Below are 20,265 nucleotides of genomic sequence, written 5' to 3'. Positions count from 1 at the left end.
ATAAAAATCATGCTATAACTCAGATGAGGATAGGGAAGGAATAGAGAACTAGAAATTACCTATCAGGGACTAGGAGTTTACGTAACACTGAGTAGTGTACACACGGTAGGACCACTTGTGAGAACTAGAAAAAAAATTCAACCAAGATAAAATGATTCAAACATTCATACAGAAAACTGAATTATAGAAAATGCTTTTCAGAAAAAAAAAAAAAGAGAACTCAAAGGCCTACCTGCTTCTCTGAAAATTTTAGTAAGTAATTGTTTTTCATAAAGACAAATTCAAGTATCTCCTCTTTTTTGGAGTATAGGGGAAAGCACTGGCCCCAACAGAGGTTCTAGAAAAGAAAACCAAATTCTTCTCAAAAGAGACTGCATAGCTACTCTGCACATTAAGATTTTAATTTATCTTGTTTAACAAGACAACAATTACTCTCCTTGAGTTACCATACATCCCAGAATGGCTGTGGACACAAAGTTTACCAAGACTCTAAACTGAGTATGAACTAAAACTCTCTTAAGTTGCACAACATATGGTATCACATCAGCTCTCAAACATGGAGGCAGATCATTCTAAAAGACAAGGTCACGTTTTCTAAAAACTTCTAAAACATTTCTGTTGCATTAGCTTCTTCAAACTAAAAGAAACATCCTGCACATCCTTAATCATAATTGAGAGTGCTCTTGATGTTGTAGACCAAAAATAGAAGAACAGGAAGAAGATGGCGTTCACTTTAGATTCAGTGGTTCTGTCAGACAGTCATTTACTTAATAATTGTATTAACTGAAACATATACAGCAGCTTTGGCAGCAAAACAGAAATGCTATACCACAGGAACCATGCTAGACCTGTTTAGTAAGCTGACAGCTGGTGAAAGACAGACTGGCCTGTATTTGACTTTCCAAACACTTTGTCAATCAATACAAGCCTCAACTGAGAGGGCAACTATCAAAATATAAAATAAATTAGCGAAGTTATATAACAGACCTAAAGAGTCCTACCTCTTTCACAGGCTGCCATACATTTAGTTTCATACAGCAAGACTCTGTTAGTCCACTAGAGTTGTTAGTTGGAGTTGAAAACAATGGAGTAAGAGGGGATCCAGTGACTGCCTTGCCTGAAGGTTCAGAGTCTTGGGCACAATACAGACAGAAAGCCCCTGCAGTAGCAGTAGTACTCCAAAAGCAAAACATTCTGTGTCCCCTTCTCCTTTGCTTACCAGATTTCTGACTCATTCTGGAAAAAGTAATTTTCCTGAGACACAATGGAACAGAAATATGAAGAAATTCTGTTATCAACTCTGAGTGAGACAGACCAACAGGTGGGAGGGAACAGGTGAGGGGAAGTGGAATCTAAAACCTTCTGACAGCAAGCAGTGCTGGCAGGGAGCCAGAGCACTGGTTCAGTTCTTATCACCACTGCCGTGTGGCAAGCAATCAACTGAAATAACACACTGCACATGCCAACATTACAGCCACACACAGGGGTTTGGGAAGCAGCACACCTCCACTACTCCATGAGCCCACTGGTTGACTCCATAAAAGGAGAGACAACTGGCTACAGCAGGGAACCAACATGATGCTAACAAAATCTACATGACATTACATGATTCATGATACATGTTCTTAAGATTTATTGATTTTAATATGCTTTTAAAACTGTGTATCTCTCCTTAAAATGTTAAGCAAACTTCAGTCTTGAGAAGTTTCCATCTGCACTGTACACAGTCAGAAAGTGTTTACAAAATGAACCGAAGGTTACAAAGACAGTCACTTCATGCAAGGCACCCTGGAGACCTTGGCTAGGGCAGGACACAAGCAGAGTGGGAATGACCACTTTCTGTCTTCATTTGTACCTGTTCACACCATCTGTTTCCACTGCTGCCTTTTTCCTAAGAGAGATGGGTGATTTGAATCTCCTAACAACATTAAAAATGGGTAATGCTGGTAAATAAGGCACCTTTAATGTTTGAAAATGGATTGGTAGTCTTCAGGGTGCTGTGGCCTTTCACTCCTGACTAGTCCTCCATGCCACAATGCATTTGTGCACACACGTATTCTTTTGGGCGTAAATCTAGCAATAACTACAGCAAAAAGCTGTGCTACCATATCCATCACCAACTTCTTCCTTGTTTCCTTAGGGTACAAGACCCCCTAATCAAAAAATGCCCTACCCCAAAATCCAAAGTCCTTCTTTAGCACAGGTCCTCTTACCACCTTGCCGGGGAGAAGGTGACCTGTTGCAAGCCCCAGAGAAGGACCAGGGCACACAGCCCAGTCTCCAGGAGTTGTTTCCCTTTCACTGGTAATGGAGGGAACTAAGGAAGTATCACCATTCCACACCATCCTACCCCATTCAAGAGAGCCAAGCAAATGAAGGTACAGCTAAAAATGGGTGTCATATAGCAGATTCACAAGGGAAGATGACCAGTACTTTAAAAATCATCACTTTGATTTTGTATATGCTAAAAATCATGATGTTCCACCAATAAGATCATCATCACAAGTAGAATTTCAACAGAGAAGGTTAGAGAAGTACATCACATCTAATTATTTATTTGGACTCTGCAAATCTAATTATATTCAAGTGATGAGGATGTACCTTAAATGAACAAATAAAAGTCATCAAGAATTTTCAGAATACTACATCACAGAAGAAAAACTGAAGATAACTGAAAAACAAAATTGCACCACAATGAGCAATCTGCAATATCTTTTTCCCTCCCTGAGGCTAGAACAGCTGCAATGGCTGGATAAGGTACAAGGATAGCACAGCATCTTTCCAGAGGAAGAGGCTTCAACAAGTTCTTATGTATTCAGTGCATTACTTCTGAATATGCTCACTACGTTTTTTTACAACCACTTCAAAATATTTTGGTTTTTTCTCTCCTTCTGGCCATGAACGTGTATAAGCAGTTCTTTTTAACAGAAGAACTGTCAGACTTACAAAAAAAAATTGGCAGGCTTTCACAGAGGTATGCTATCTTTTTCATAGCAGAAAAACAGAACAAACATTGGGATAGTCACAGAATCACAGCTTCGGTTTGAAGGGATCTCAGGATCTTTATCTGGTCTACGCTCAAAGCAGAGGCTGTTCAGTATTTTATTTATCAGCAAATTTCTAGTCCCGACTAGTCAGTCCAACTACAAGTTTCATGCATTCCAACATTACTTGTTTAAGCATTAAACAAATAAGAGCAACAATAATACTTAGTCAAAAGATTAATGTTTTGACTTTTAAAAAAATAACAGTACTTAAAAGCTATTATGTCTATCTAATGCATCACTTAAGAGTTGTATAATGACCCATTACAGAAACTACAGGATCCCTCTTCAACATTCATGTACATTTGCAACAAGAAAGTGAAAATCCCCCTCTAAGATCTCCTATTTATTGTTTTTCTTACAGACTGCAGTATTAAATGTATATTCTGCATGTAAGGAAAGCATTCCTTTATCTTTTTTATGGATTATTAGCAGCCAAAAACCCAGAAAACCGTTACAGACTAGAATTTGTCGTGCTACATGTAATTAAGACTTTATTTAATCCTTTAAATACGATTCTTTAACCAGGAAATATGTAGTCTTTATTGACTTGTCATCTTACTACAGATATGCAATTAGTATTTCTTAAACACATTATTCCCCTCCAGAGCTAAGCAGTAGAATGCAAACTACATTTTTCAGTACTTCACTATTTCATTAAAATACCTCATATTTAAACTTCTGGAAGGCTCATCATTTGCAATATAACTGAAATAAAAATCAGACCTCATTTAGTGTTTCCATTTTCATGCTTTAATGCTAAAAATTATAGAGAGCTCTGTAAAATATGAAAATGAAAGCAGACAGAAAACACCATTCATAAATCAGAGATTATATGAAAGCATGCACATATAAATAATTGCTATTTCTGACTAGCAAGTAACCAGAAAACATGCAGACACAGTAATTTCAACAAGTGGCATATTACCTGGGTGGAGCTGGCAGCAACAGAAATGCAGTCAATGAAACCATGTCTCCGAGTGAAAAATGCAACTATCTGCTGCCAACGGGAAGGCTCATTCCGTAACTCATCTGTTGAGCCTTTCTTTGCCCACTGCTTGTGCTTTGGGCCTACAGAACTGTGGCTTGAGCTAGTGTTGCCTCGATTGGCGCGAGAATAGAGGAGTGTGTTATTTCCGAAAATGTAATTCATCTCTGCAGCTCTGCAGGTGGTTGCCAGGCAGTCTTACTTCCCTACCAGCTGCTGAGTGGTGAATGAGCAGAAAAAAAAAAAAAATGCAGATAGAATTACAGCAGCATCATTTACAAACCAGGAAAACAAAATTCTTGATAGCTGATGCTATTTTTCTTCCAAGCTTTTCCACCCCCTACATCCCTTCTCTACCTGTGATTACAATGATGAGCATAATCTTGAGCAATTTTTAACAAAAAAAAAAAAAAGAGCAAGCAAATGTTTTTCTTCTTTTTCCTTTTTTTCAGAACCCACAGGATCGAAAGCTTGTTCTCTCTTCCTAGCTGACAACAGATATTTAAGAGAAACTGGGTAGCAGGTACAGTACAATGTTACAAATTCACAGCTATGAGGATGGTGGTGGATGATAACAGCTACTGGGTGGAGAAAGCATGGATCAAAAATAACCAAGTTTCAATCATTGCCTGTAGTAAGATCCAATAGCATCTTTTCAGTTCCTTGCTTGCATAAATTATGAACCTGAACTGAACAAAACAGGGAGCATGCAGCATAACTGCACTTGTTCACCGATTCTGCCTTTCTGAAAACATTCCACAGAGCAAAAAGAGCTTAACACCCTGTTCAGAAAAAACATCCAAGAACGAACTGTTTGCTGGTTCCTCTTCTTTTCCCCCTTTCCTTACTGCATAAAACATCTATGGAGGGAAGAAATCACAGTGCCACAAAACAGTCATTTTGTGTTGCATATCAATGGATGTCTGGTAGGGCTGTTTTGCTGCGGCATTTTTTAATCAGCAAGAAGATTAGAGATATTAAGATTAAACAGTAAACGTCAACACTCTGTTGTTCTTATTCTATGATTAACATGTCATGATTGTAACACCTATTTCCAAAATTCTGTGACTACTGTAAGCATAATACTAAAACAATAAACATATATTTGTGACCCAACATTATTTCTCAAAAGTACAACTGGCAAAAGATGAAAAATACTTATTATGAACTATTTAATTTTCAGTAACAGTAATTATCCAAAAGATTATATGGAATTCAAGTTACCTTACAGAAATTACCATCCAAATTTTTATACCAAACTACTTTAAAAAAAAAAAATCCTCCAGCTCCTATCACAGAGGTTACTTAGGCAATCAGTTAAGTGTCAAGGCTTTCAGTACAAGCTTGCCTCCAGAAATACAACACAAAGTTATCAAAACTGTTTGTGGTTTATTTCTATACAAAATGCTCTGTCATAATCATAACACCAGGACAAACATTTTCAAAGAGAAGAAAACAAAGGCAGAAAAGTTCCTTACCACACTGTCACAACTTACAACAGCATGAATCTACAAATCCAGTGATTGATAATGTGCATATTAGTGGGGATTACCCAATTCCCCATATACTTTTTTTGGTATAATATACCCTTCTGCTTAACGCATTCTTACTGACAGCTATCCTATTCTGTGTAACAAATTTTTCCTGACAGCTTACATTACAAGCAGAAATAATAAGTACATTAGTTTAAAACTATAGTAATAAGATCAATGCACCATTTACTTCATCACTAGTACAGCTCAATAACATATCACATATAAATATTCTAAGTACATCTTTCAGACACTTTATTAATATTCATAAAATACAATGGCTTAACAGTGTAAGTCATATGAAACTTGGTCTGACTTGTGCAGTGTCCTCAAAGCCATGTTCATAAGATACATAATGGAGGTAAACAAATGCCTGACACATAATAGATGCAATGATCCTTTAAATGGACAAGCTTTTTATAATGTGAATTATTTTCATGGGTAGACTGCAGTCCTACCTGAGCCATACTTTTTCCAAACTCACCGAAAATACCTAGTCTGAAAAATGCCTATGAATTTATTACTGAAAAAATTATTTAATCCCTGGCTATGACTGAAGATGTTTGGAACAAACTACAAATGAAATGCTTTGAATTCTGAGTCTTTTTATAAAGAGTCAAAGTGAAAATATTTTTTATGCTTTTCTTCACATGGCCTTGAATGTCAACACTGCTGTATGTATTGAAAAGATCTGAGGGCACAAAAATATTGGTATAATTTTCAAAAAAATGTGTAAGAATTTTTTTATATATATACACACACATATGTCTCTATAGGCTCCAAACTGAGAGTCACATGGGAGAGTACTGTTTAAAATTCTGAAAGGAAACACCACAATACATTGACAAGCAATGTACCAAGTACCTATTTTTCTTGCTATTATATCAATCTGTCCAAAGATGAGACAGGTTTGCAGTATTTTAAGGCAGTTTCTTTCAAGGATGATCCCCACCCAGCCAACAATCAACTGTGGTGTCACTGACAATGAGACTTTAGAAACCAGCACTTCCGGAAAGGCTCACATAGACCAAAAAAAAATTCCTGAAAGTGAAGCTATGATGATTTGATTTCAATGGAGACAGAAATCCAGAAAAGTACTTCAGGAAGACGTTATGCAATCATGCTGGTGATACAAGACAGCAATCTGTGTCACCTACACTCCATATGGATGTTAATGATATTGAGCAAGATTTGCTGATGCCTAAGAAGATACAGTTGCAGTTATTTGTAGAAGAAGCCTGTACTGTGGTGATGAGACAAATCCTGATTTTTACAAGTTACAAAACAACCTGAAGATAAAGGCATGGCATAACTCTAGAGATGGTACAACATCAGTATAATGCAAAGGAGTCCAGACTAGAAAAATGGTACAGTTGAAAAAAACATGGGTGGGAGTAAAAACAAGAGCTTGTTTTGGTCAAAGAGCATTTCAACAGAGGGTCAAACACCTACAAGTAGAAATCAGAGAGTTCTATTTGGACCGAAAAAGAAGCATCCAGAGAAAGGAAACAATCTAAGAATCGTCAACACAGAGGTGGTAGCTGAAATTGCATCTGTGAATGACTGCCTCCCATGTCAGGAGGTAGTACAGGGAGGCTAACCAGGGAATCTCAGGAAACCCTAATGGGAGCTGAGAGCTTCCATCATCCCTTTTTCATATTCTGGATATTGAACTGATGTGAATAAAATAATAATAATTTTTAAAAACCCCACAAAACCACCACCACACACCAAAATCAAACACCACAGCAAAACAAAAAAGCCCCTATTTACTGTGAGGCAAGAATTCAGAATTTGCTGATTTAAAAAAAAAAAAATACAACACCAAAAAACCCCACAAAACAGAACCTACTTAAGATCTCTAAGTTAGCACACATACCTTTCTACAGGTTAATAAATTTACTGCAAGATACATCTGCATTTGTAGCGGATGCAAAATAACATTATTTGTTTTGTGGCCAATTACCAAGATATAGTGATCACAGCAGTTACAGAATTTAAAAATTAACATCAAATACTTGGAACGAAGTTCCTCTGACTTAGTACCTTAGCCAATTCTTATTATCAGCTCGCTGAGACAAGTGAAAACATTACATAATGCCATATTTTAATCTCAAGGATAAAGCTTTCCAAACATACCTTTACAAGCCTCGAAATTAAAAATGCATAGCAACAAAAACTGTTTGTATATGCAAACAGCAGTTATATCTCAATTACCATTTTAAATAATAACAACAAAACCCCTGAAGCATTTGAAAAGTGTCTTATATTACCTTTTATTACCACCCTGTTAAACAGAGTATTGGCTAAAATAAGCACAGACTCAAAAGGAATAAACATATACTTAATAGAGAAAATTCAAGAGCCACCTAAAACAACATCAGGGATTTATTTTATTTTCAGTATCACTTAGGTGTTTACCAGAACAAGAGACACAAAAGAAATGTGCATAACTCAATTGAAATATTTGAATGAGGACTACGCAACTTTAACTCTCCAGGCAGGGGAATAAAACACACCACTGAAAATGCAGATATAAATTCATGTTTACTTTTTACATTTTTCAGCATTCTATGTTTAATAATTTTTTACTGGCATAACAAATTTAAGTCTCACTACTGAGCATATATAATATTGTAAGCCAAAGCCCAGGAGTACACTACTCAAGTTGGATAATGTGGAAAAAGAAGTTGTTAACCCTTTCTGCTAAGACATGTTGGAAAGTCTATCGTAGCTTTTCACTGATGCAGAACTGAAAGGATAGTCCTTGATCAAGTGTAATTTACAGTGTCAATAAAAAGTAGATATTTTACTGCTGAAACTACCTTATAAGTAAACACCTTAGCATAATTATTCTATAATGACACATTTGAGTATAAATATTGAATATAAAAGATAATTACGTTATTACTCATACTATCCCTCAAACAACCTACCAATCTGTGCAGATTAAACTGCCTGGTTTTCCGTACCCTGTTCATGAACCTCCTGCCCATCTTTCTGGCACGCCAGACTGATAAAAACATCCTGTGTTTAATCTAAGTTTTTTTAGGCTTTCTTCAGTCATCAAAATGAACCCAACTGCACTGAAAGCTCAGGGGAAATCTCAGGCAAAAAGAGCCAGTAATTAAGATGACTTGATGTTGATTACTGTATCTTAGGTTGTTCTAATGTTTGGTTTAATCCACAGTCCATCTGTTACAGTTTTTCTTTCTTGTCTCTGTTGACAAGAATGTGTTTAGCAGATCCATACCGAGAAAAGGGCAGATTCAGTCAACTGCTGCTTACTATAAGGCACAAACTGACACCTTTGCACATATTTGTATATTCTTCATTTACAGGAAGTTTAAAAGTAGTAACTGTCAAGAAGTTGGGCAAGGCATTTTAATTAAAGATTGTAGAGCACCTCCTCTCCAGAATGACCACCAAAATATGACGCTAGCCCAAAAATGAGTATTTCTGAGAGTATGTTCAAGATTTTCTTTATAATTTCCACTACTCTAGGTATGCTCCTAACTCCAAAAGTATTGTCTTCCTGCTGAAGATGTCATAAGGCTTTAGAAAGGTCTCCATTTCGAAAAAGGCAGCAGATTGCAACTTTCTCACAATCATAACTGATCTTGCAATTACCTGTCAACCAATCTTTAATTTCTAAATGGAAACAGTATCTTCATCTTCAGGGTAATATCACCTACGTGCTCAGACAGGAGCAGGATTCAGGAAATAATATAAGCAAAAAAATGTACTAGGGCAAATAGGAAGATGCAGTTATTTTGGCTGTGTGTTGGGTTTGTGTGTGGCGGGGTTTCGGTAGCACCACAGAGGCAGCTCCTGTGAGAAGCTTCTCAAAACTCTCCCAGCTCTAAGTCAGACCCGCCTCTGGCCAGGGACAAGCCAATTAGCAATGGTGGTCACACCTCTACAATAACATATTTAAGAAGGGGAACCTGAGAGGGGGGTGTAGTTGTCAGGGAAATACCCATGCAAACACTGAGGCCAATTAAAGAAAGAAGGCGCAGAGTCAGAAGAGTCAGAAGATCAGCATTGTCTCAACATTGTCATCAGGGACATGGACAGGAAGGTACCTGACAGCAGCCTGTTTGGAACACAGTTGCCAATCCTAAGAGTGGAATGCAGTGCAAAGGCTCCCGAATACAGAACTGTGTGGCACAACAAGTGCTGTGCTATTCTCCTGAGTACTGAACTGTGTGGTACAGGGAGTGCAGTGCTGTTCTTCAGTGCCTGAGCCATGTGGTACAAAGAGCGCTGTGCTATTGTTGTTCAGTACCTGAGCCTAACCAGAGCCGTTAGAGATGACCGCATAGCTACTGTCAAAAAAGATGGATCACAACTGTTGCCATAACATTGATGAAGAAATCATGAACTTTAGATGAATTTTGTTTCATTATAATACCAAGACTGACCACGCCTTGGACACTCCCCGTCGTGCATGCATGGTAGCCTCACTTGAGAAGGGCGGAGATCCCTGAGGCAGAGGAGGAGCAAGGTGTGTTACTAAGCATAAAAGATGACTTCTGGGCAATGAAAATTCGAAGCCTCCCCACCAAGGATCATGACGACCAACAACAGAGCACTGGCTGGACGCAGGACCATTAGGACATCTTGAGATCAGCAGTGGTAGCTATAACCTCTCCTCTTCTCTCTAAACTTTACTTTTCCCCTTTCTTTCACCCATCTCTATTGCGTGCCGCTTCACAGGCAACACAATAAAGTTTCACTGTTTGACTGATGTAATCCCCTTTGGTGGTGGTCGCCTTAATTTTGCATTTTTGAGATCACAGAATCATTGAATCATTCAGGTTGGAAAAGACCCTTTGGATCATTGAGTCCAACCATCAGCCCTACTCTACAAAGTTCTCCCCTACACCATATCCCCCAACATCTCATCTAAACAACCCTTAAACACATCCAGGGATGGTGACTCCACCACCTCCCTGGGCAGCCTATTCCACTGTCTGACCATAGTAAACAAACCATCACGATCATAGTAAACAAACCATCACGATCATAGTAAACAAACCATCACGAGTCCACCAAGTGGACCATGACAGGCAGCCTGTAGTGAGAGGGCAGGCTGTGCCCTGCAGTCCATGAAGGTCACCGGTGGAGCAGATGCCCACCTACAGCCTGTGGAGAACCCCACAATGGAGCAGGTGGCTGCACCCAGAGAAGGCCAGGACTCTGAGGGAAGCCCACACTGAAGCAGTGTGTTGCTGGGAGGATTACAACCCGCAGGAGGGACCCACGCTGGAGCACTTTGTGAAGAGCTGCGGTGTGTGGGAAGGACTCACAGTGGAGGTCTGTCTCCCATGAGAGGGCCCCACGCAAGAGCAGGGGAAGAGTGCAAGGAGTCCTCCCCCTGAGGAGGAAGGAGCAGCAGACAGTGGGTGATGAACTGATCACAACCCCCATCTTCCAACACCACTCCAGGGGAGGAGGCAGAGGAATCGGGAGCAAAGCTGAGCCCAGGAAGAAGGGAGGGGTGGAGAGGAAAGTGTTTTTAAGGTGGGGCTGTATTTCTCACTGTCCTACTGATTGGTAAATTAGTGGTGGTGTTCAAACTAAACTGATGTTCTTTTTTCTTCCCTGATCAAGTTTGTCTTTTGCCTGTGACCATAGCAGGTGAGTCATCCCTCTCTGTCCTCGTCTTGACCCCTGAGCCTTTTGTTGTATCTTCTCCTCCACATCCCTGAGGAAGGAGGAGTGAGCAAGTGGCTGCGTGGTGCCCAGTTGCCCTCTGGGCTCAAACCACGACATGCTGTTGACTAACCTTGAACATGCATAGTTCAAATGATAAAGACCATCACTTCTTTGTGAGAGCAGAAAAACTCTCCTAATGAACAGAGAAATCTCTTTTAACAGAAGCTCCACAAGCTCTAAAAGACTTCTGAGCAAGCACTTGAGGGAATGCGAGGGAAGACACACGAGGAGATGAAGAGAAGGGAACCTATTAAGCTTATCAGCACAAGATTCTGGTTCACAGGGAAAGGAGGTTGCCCTGCATCAAAGGAAGCATGTGTGTACACGCACATTTATATAAGCAGTTATTTCCCAGATAGATTAATGGGAAAGAGTTAAATAAAGGTGCTTGCTTCCAGTTGAACAAAAAGGGCAGAAGAGACAAGCAATGTATGCTATAATACCTTTACTGGTGTAGCCAGAAACTGAAAGACTATCAGCAGCTGAAAGAGAATTCCAAAGTCAGAGACTGACAGTAGATCGCTGTGTTTAGGGGCTAAGATGACTATCACCTGATAATTGATATTTCAAAAAATAAACTGATATTTCAAAAAATAAATTGATATTTCAGAAATAACCCTTCCCTAGTCATATTCATAATTTTAGTGACTCAACCTTACTGACTGTAGTTTTATTTGTCGTTTTATCTCCTGACTCAGCTCTTTACCAAAATGAGGAGTCAAACTGATTCATCTTTCATTATACAGTAGCTGCCCTCTGTGTCTGACCACCCTTATGCCTCTTCTGTGAACCATTTCTAGATTACTATGCCTTTTTCATCAAGATACAGAACAGTGCAGATTTCTAGAGTGATAAAATAATGCAGTTTTATTCCCATTTTCTTCTCCCAATATTCCTTGTACTCCATTTGCCTTTTTGACTGTAACTTGAGTACTGGAGATGATTATTCCATTAATCTGTTACAAACCTGAACTCCCATTCCTCTGAGATGATGCAATGAAAATACAAGTTCTTCCAAGATCCTTCTGGTAACCTCCATCCATCATGATTACTGATCTTCTTTCTTAGCCTTTACTTTCCTTTTGGTGGTAGTTTGGTTTTTGTTTTTTTTTTTTTTTTTAAACAAATCTCAAGATACTTTTTTCTTATTCCATGACAGCTTAAATTTCTCTATAAGCTTTTTTGAAGAATTCTGCTGTCGGCGTCTATGAAAACCTAGAAACCTACATGAACATGGTGCTCTTTATGCACATGCTCTAAGAGATTCATGCAGCAGAACTTCTCTTCACAATGCTTTCATTGCTTTCTCATCTGCAATTTCTCCACATAATCATTGATTCTGCTCTTTAGAATAGTTCACACCATGTTTTTCCAGTACAGAAATGAGGGCGAGTTCTCACTTCTCCTTTTCCTTCTGGATGCTATTTTAAGAATGAGTATCACCTTGCCATATTGCATTCCTGTGATACCAGTCAGTTTAAGTAGACTGTTATACAGCATTGCAGCACTAATGGATAAGCAGTTTCATATCAGAGTTAATTTAAAACCATTAAGCTTAAATACCATTAGGTCCTAGAAATACTTTTCCAAATATGCCTAAGCATGTGAAAAAAGGAGGCATACACTAAGTGAGCACAAGACATTTATTTCACAAACTGCAGTGCATGTAGTCAACCGGACTGCTGTACTAGGATTACAAAGCCCATCGTGTAGGTTTGGTTACACTGATATATACTATTAGAAACCCTTCTGAAACAATGAGTACACTACACAAAGTTTGGGGCATCTGGCACAAAAACAGAGGGCCACTACTTCTAAGCAAGAGGAAAGATAAGGCTAGAGAGCATACTTCTTACCCAACAAGCACATTGTCCTGGTTTGAGTGAGTGGCAGGGGTTTTTTGGTAGCAGGGGAGGGGGCTAAGGCAGTGGCCCCCTGTAGAAGCTTCTCGAAGCTTCCCCAGCTCCAAGTCAGACCCACCTTTGCACCAAGGCTGGGCCAATTAGTTGTGCCTCTACAATAAGGTATTTAAGAAGAGAAACCTGGGAGGAGGGGTTGAAGTTGTGAGAAGAAGTTGCAAGGAGAATATCTGAGAAAACACCGAGGTCAGTGGAAGAAAGGAGGAGAAGGGGGGGAGGTGTGCCAGAGCAGAGACTCCCCCATATTCAGTGATGAGAGGGCAGGGCCACCCCCCACCCCACAACCACCCATGGGGGTCACTAGTGGAGCAGATACTGATTTGCAGCCTGTGGGGGCCCCACACCAGGACAGGTGACTGTGCCCGGAGAAGGCTGGGACCCTGTGGGAAGAAGGCCCCGCGGTTGTAGTTCGGTGCTGGGAGGACTGTAACATGCAGGGGTAACCCACACACCCGTGGGAGTGACTCATGTTGGAGCTGGTTTGTGGAGGACTCTCTCCTGTTAGAGGGGGACCGTGCTGGAGCAGGGGAGGGATTCCAGGAGTTCCACACCCCACCCCCAAGCTGGAGGAAGCAGTAGCACTGACCTGCACTGCTGGGAGCAGGGGCTAGGTAGAGATATCAGGAGCAAAGCTGAGTCCAGGAAGAAGGGAGGGATGGGGGAATGTGTTTTCAAGATGTGGTATCTGTTAAGTGGTGGTGTTGTTAGTGTCTGTATTGAATTTATGTTCTTTTTTTCTCCTCCTAACAAGTCTGGGTTTTGTCTGTGCCTTAAAGGATGACATCATTGCTCCTTGTCCTTATCTCAAGTTCCTGGAACTTTTTCTTTCCTCCTCCTCCACACTGGGATGGGGGAAGGGGGAAGGGGGAAGGGGGAAGTGAGCAGCATCTTCGCTTACTTTCCCCTTCCCAGCGCTGTGGGGGGAAGGGGTGAATGAGCAGCTGCATGGTGCTCAGTTGCCCTCTGAGCTCAAACCATGACACACGTAATCACAGCACTAGGTCAAATAAAATGCCCAACTAACCTATTGCCTGTCTCAGTAGCTAATAGCGTAAGCATTGAGTAATCCTTCCCTCCCCACTATACCATCCCAAGCTCCAACAGTTCAGAGATTCATAGAGCCAAAGAAGGTAAGCTCTAGTTTACTGCTTTTATTCTAATAAATGACTACTTCCACACTCATACAAACTGAGCCGGAATAAGTTTATTTTCCTCTTAGATCTGACACAGCTAGGTAAACACAGATAAAGCAGAGGGGCACTGACATGAGGCAAAGCTACTGGTTCAAAGGTATTCAACACATTGTGAGATTAGTTTTGGACCCAGCACCTGAGGCTTCACTTTGGCAAAAGGAGTCTTTGTAGTTAAAGCTTGGGGGTAAAACTTTCATCTTTTTTTCCCCAATGGGGAACAGTATGTCACCTTAGTTTGAAATACTTCACTGCTCAAAGACAGGAAAACAGTAACTCATTTGCATTTAATGTCATAATATTATAAAATCACAGTTTTCTTCACTAAGTTTATATAACCACAAAAGACTCCACCACTGTGCTTTAAATGGACAAGCAGCATTAATCCACATGTCTAAAACTTTTTAAAAAGGTCTTCGGTATAGGGAAGTAGGGATTTTTACTGCATTATCTGAAGCTCAAGTACACTAGCAGAATGTAACAGAACTCAGCCAGAATGACAGGTCTTTGCATGAGACCAAACAGGCAGCTGGTAATAAAAAAGGCCAATCACTATGCTGCCTGATCTGCTCAGTATTGTCTTTTCCCAGCATCACTTAGAGATAATTTCTGTGAACACATGGAGAACAATAAAGTAGCCAACTGTATTGCATGCAGTATGTACAAGAGTCCATAATTATGTAACCATAAATTGAATATTAACATACATTCCCCCCCACTCCCCCAACCCTATTTCTCACAATTCCCGATTGTTCTGCTATTTCACTGATGACTGCACAAAGCTATTCTAAAGATGCCAACTACTCAACCAGTAGAATACCTTTAGTTCCTTATGGACATGCCAGTCTAATTAAAATTTTACTGAATAGCAAGAATAAGCAATTTTAGATACCTTACTAGACTAACAAAGCTAGTACGGCATTCTAAAACATTTATGTTCAGCTGTCGATGTCTGCTATGTAAGGAACAAACCAAGTGCAAGCATTTTTCTCATGCCCTTTGAAGACTGGTGTTACTGTAAAAATCCTCAGAGACAGATCAGCAGGAGAGAAAGAAGAATTTAAGAGACTTTTCTGCATCAGTAAGTCTAGCTTCCTGTTACTGGAGGCAGCCACACCATAATATAATTTATAAACTTACCACATACATATATACATATATACAAACCCCAATCAGGGTCTATACTGAAATACTGAAATGCCATGCTACATCATAAATATAGAGCTATAAATAAAGTATTTCCCCTTTCATGGACAGCTTGCTTTAAATTAAGAGTACTGCAATTTAATTTTTTTTGCCTTATTACATCATGATCTCTCCTTTTACAGCTTTGTAATAATTTATTACTCAAAGCTTTTTTCCTTGATGGAAAACTCCAACTTCCACTCCACAGTTTAAAAACCTGTTTGGCATCATATCATATACCTATGACAGATTTCACTTCGTTGGAGCTATTTAATAAAACCAAATATTAAATTCAAAAAACGTCAATCTGAAGGTATGATAGAGAAGATAAATTCAGTTTTACAACTGAAATAAATCCTTTTGTAGCATCACCATCTAGTGGTCAAACTTGGTAGCAATGTCTTGCTTCAACTACATCAAAGCCAATTCAATTTGATCCCATTTTATATCATACCTCAAGGAACCTTGCACTGTAATCACAAGTTTCTATAAGGAATTTGGAGACCTCATACTGAAGAATTTCCGGTACTAAGCTGCCTACCTACCCAAAAATATTCTTTAAAATGTTTGGGACAGAGTATTTGTGAAGGATTTTAAGTTTGACCATTTTTACTATCTCTTCATGACTCCCTATCATTAAACATTTAAAAAAAGCTGTTCTACAGAATTAGAGTTCTACTTTACACAGTATTAAATAGGGAACAGAGGACATCAAATCTCCTGGGTCAAATTTTACTACCTTGATGCTCAAGACATATAAAGTATACATTTCTTCTTATAGTGACAAAGCTCCACCCTAAGACAAAACCTGTAAGTCCTGTCTCATGTTTAAATCAGTACAGCTAGTATCAGTCATTTCATGCTAGTTGCAAACATGCAACATCTTAATCCAATCTGAATCTGAGGTAGCCCACCCCTCTGTCAAGAAGGTAAACCACACCTTGGGTTACTACGGTACTTAATGTGGAATATTTGATAAATATTAGTCAAGTACTCATCCTCTAAAAATTTGGGATACACATTTATGTCTTTTTGGTCATTGAAAGCTGCTCTTTGAAAGCCACCCACCTGTCCAAGCAAGTTGTAAAAGCTACTTTTAAGTCCTAGAAAATTTGAAAGCTTCTCTCAAGAACAAAATGTAAATTAGTTAAAACCAGGCATCACACTTCACGATCTTGTACTCATGTTCTCTATTACTGCTCTAGACTGCAAAGGGCTTGTTATAACGAAACTATTCCTCAAAATCGGGTTCTACCGCCCTCTGCAGTATTTCTTAAAAAGCAGCATATGATCGTAAAAGCACTGTCTACATTTGTTCTTCAAACTACTAATTCTGTATTTGAAATTTCAAGTGTATTTAACTTTTATATTTTTTAAAAAACCCCAAACTTTGCTTATTATTTTATTAGAGTAATAAACACAACCTCCTCTATTACATTTAGTTTCCTTAAATAAATGTACTATTGAACAAACTAATCAAGATCTTGTATATTAGCCAAGACCTGGTCCCTACACAGTGCATCATGCCAACCTACCAAATAAATTACACAAAGCACTCTAACTCAGAGCTGCTGTTGCTAAATTTATGTTCAGCATGAGCTATGCCAAAACTATGAACGTCTTGCAGATCACCAGGCCAAAAGAGGAGAGGACCAGCTATGCTAATAATACAGTAGCAACCTTGGCTTTTTTCTGAGATGATTAAGTTCAAGTTTTAACAGCATTTACTCCAATAACTTTAGCAAACCATCTCCTGACCAAAAAGAAATTGTGAGCTCAAAGGCATTTAACTCTAAAATGTCCCATAAACAGTCCCAGGGCCTATGAAACTATGGATGCACCCTCCTCTCCAAACACCTTCAGACCTCAGACTCTGGTTATGAACAATTTATGCAAAAAAGTTAACTTCTTCTGGAGAAGCGCAAGTCAGCAGCCAATAAGTTCCACAAAATGCTGGTAAACAACTGAAACCTGGAGAACTGACCCCAGTTTTCAGATGAACAAAGCTCAGAGACATTTCACTTCTACCATACGTTGCTTTGAAATCAGTCACCTGAAAATAATCAGGTGTATGGTATAAATGGCAATGTGAATTTTATGATGATATTTCTCTTATACACATTCTTGCCTATCAAGTGATTTCCCAGCACTCACCAATTTAAAAAAGAGAATAGTAACCCTCCTCAGAGACCTAAGATACAAAGTATTTTGAAAAGGCCTCACCATATTTTGTAATTATACACTGCTTAACTCTATTTCCATAACAGCATAAATGAGCAGTGGTTTCTTTCTTCCAAAACAGTGCGGAGTTGTATATTTAACACACCCCAAGAAAACTAAAAAATTTTCACCTTAGATGACATCCGAGCAGAAGAAAGCAAAGTACAATCATTCATATCTATTTCTGTAAAAGTGTTCTGGGTTTTACATCAGTGTCTTTACAGAAAGTTACAGTAGTTCAATAGAGCTACAGATAATTAAGGGTCCCACTTTACAGTCTAAATACAAGCCTCGCTTGTTTGTGGAGACTGCCTGTAGGATCTCTGTAAGGTAGAGATCACTGGCACTGTAGAGATGTAAGAAATTAAGTCATCTTCTATAGAATGTTAATATTATCAATATCAAATCCTCATTTCTCTATTTCTGTAGTTGGCTATTTGCAAAAATAATCTGAAATAAAGTCAAACACAGGAAATATTCTGAGTAGTCTGGTTTTCCTTAAATCCAGGAAGCCAGAAAGAAACCAAGGTAATTACAGCCTTTTGAACAGTCTCAAGTACAATGAAATAACACTTCATCAGTTCCAAGAAACAGACTTTCCGTCTCACATACCCATTCTAGAATTTTATTTTTTATTTCTATGAGTTTCTGGATTGTGAAATGCATTATACTTGATGACTTACTACAGACAGTTTTACAGTTTGTCTCTGCCTTTTTGATCCCTTTATGCTTTCTGAAATGCAAGACTAACTGCATTATGAATTAGGAAAAGCTTGTGAATAAACAGGTTTGACAAAGTCCTCAGAGGCAGAGGATTTCTTTTTTTCTAACAGTTGCACACAAAATATGTTGCATTACTTTCTGAATATCAATAAATTCAGGGAATTCGACATGTGAAAGTGTGTCGCTGCGTGTCTACCTTCATAAGCAACCAAAGATTGAGGTCCTAGCCACTCTCATATTAGCATTCTAGAAGGCTCTTCAGAGGTTAATATAGCCCACTTGAAAAAGATTATTCATTAGGGCTTAAACAATTCAGCTTGTCTAGCTACTGAAGACTATGGAAACACACAGAATTCATTATGGAGTTACAAGTAAAAATAAATAACTGTGTTCAATACTAACACACACATTTTAAAAATCCTAGAAAAGCTGGAACACAATTAGTAAACACACTTGTCCACTACTGTTGGCTCCGCTATAGAATCCATACAAGTCACTTATAAAGAGCTGATACATTTAATAAGATTTTTCTTCATAATAAAAATCTGGAAGTGTAACTAGGTTCAAACCAACTTTTTTCCTTAAAATACAGTGGCACTTGTTATAGTACACTGCCATTTCAGTCACAAAGCACACTACAACACACCAACAATTCATGCTAAAAATACCAAGCTATAGGCCTACCACAGTGTAAGCCCATCTCATCATTCTAAAGCCCAAATACTCACAAGTATCAAATCATTTCTCCCCTTTTTCCTCAAAACAATCCATAAAGACTCAGAGGTGTTATAGAAAACGCCACTTAGTCTGGTACACTAAAATATTATGCTATTAAGAAAATGATGAAGCTACATCTCCCTGCTAACCCAGTAAATAAAACTGCCTGCTACAACCCACTCCCAAATCTCACACTCAGTTTGTCCTCTTAATTTTTAGATCTGCTTTGAAGTTACTGGAGCTGTCTTGAGAATAATGGGCTATATGTTGAAAAACTCCACATATATATTACATTTGGCTTATTACATTTTCCACATATGTTCTCAATTAAAATGTTTACCAGAAACAAACTCAGAATTGATTCTACAGGATCCTGATAGAAAACCCAAAATGTAACTGACAGTAGGAACTGTAGTGCCCCTCAAAACAGCACTTGAGATCTTAAGTTCCCTACATTTGTTATCTGGGCATTTTACTATCATGCATGTTTAGTCAGAATGTGTGGAAGCAAGTCAATGCCTTAATGTCTACAAATGAGCAGTTACAAATGAACTGTTCCATAAAAAAAAAGAAGCGGGTGTATCACATGCATTGCTTTCCCCCAATGATTATATACCTGAAGAGTATATCAAAACAGTTCACTCAATTTTTTAATGCCTACCTTTACTGGAGAAATATGAGAATGGGAAACAAATCCATGGACATTCTCAATCTGCGACAGATTCTTCTCCGATACATGAACCAGCTCTGGACCTGTCACCTCATTGGTAATGTGTGGAGAGCTGTGTTCCTGTGGAGGTGTATCTTCATCCTGGTAGCGGTATTTCTGAAGAAAACAATTATAGAAAAAGATCAGTCCACCACAGAAATTGAAAAGATTATCCAGAAAGCCTAAGTCAGACTGAAATAGTTATTTGTCTGACTGCTGACTTCAAGGCAACGAAATCTATAAACAGAAGTTTTAACTAGTATTTTCAGTTTGAAGACTGATCCTGTCTAAAAATGTTCCAGCCTTTTTAGTCTCAC

At 38.8% G+C, this 20,265-nt stretch overlaps 1 protein-coding gene across 19 annotated transcripts in view; it reads right to left on the bottom strand.

Moving 5' to 3' along the window:
• DLG1 (discs large MAGUK scaffold protein 1) overlaps positions 1 to 20,265 on the bottom strand; it is a 169,302-nt gene that overhangs the window by 90,570 nt on the left and 58,467 nt on the right. For 12 of the 19 annotated variants that reach the window (XM_074877519.1, XM_074877503.1, XM_074877504.1 and 9 more), the window contains one exon: positions 19,901 to 20,065. In XM_074877519.1, the coding sequence (XP_074733620.1) occupies positions 19,901 to 20,065 (165 nt within the window). Of the gene's footprint in view, positions 1 to 3,972; positions 4,376 to 19,900; positions 20,066 to 20,265 lie in introns of those variants that run through there. The other 7 variants (XM_074877521.1, XM_074877513.1, XM_074877523.1 and 4 more) reach the window with 5 other exon arrangements.

Source organism: Strix uralensis, chromosome 9 (assembly GCF_047716275.1).
Source record: "Strix uralensis isolate ZFMK-TIS-50842 chromosome 9, bStrUra1, whole genome shotgun sequence".
NCBI classification, from domain to species: Eukaryota; Metazoa; Chordata; class Aves; order Strigiformes; family Strigidae; genus Strix; species Strix uralensis.
This window is presented reverse-complemented; position numbering and strand designations above follow the sequence as displayed.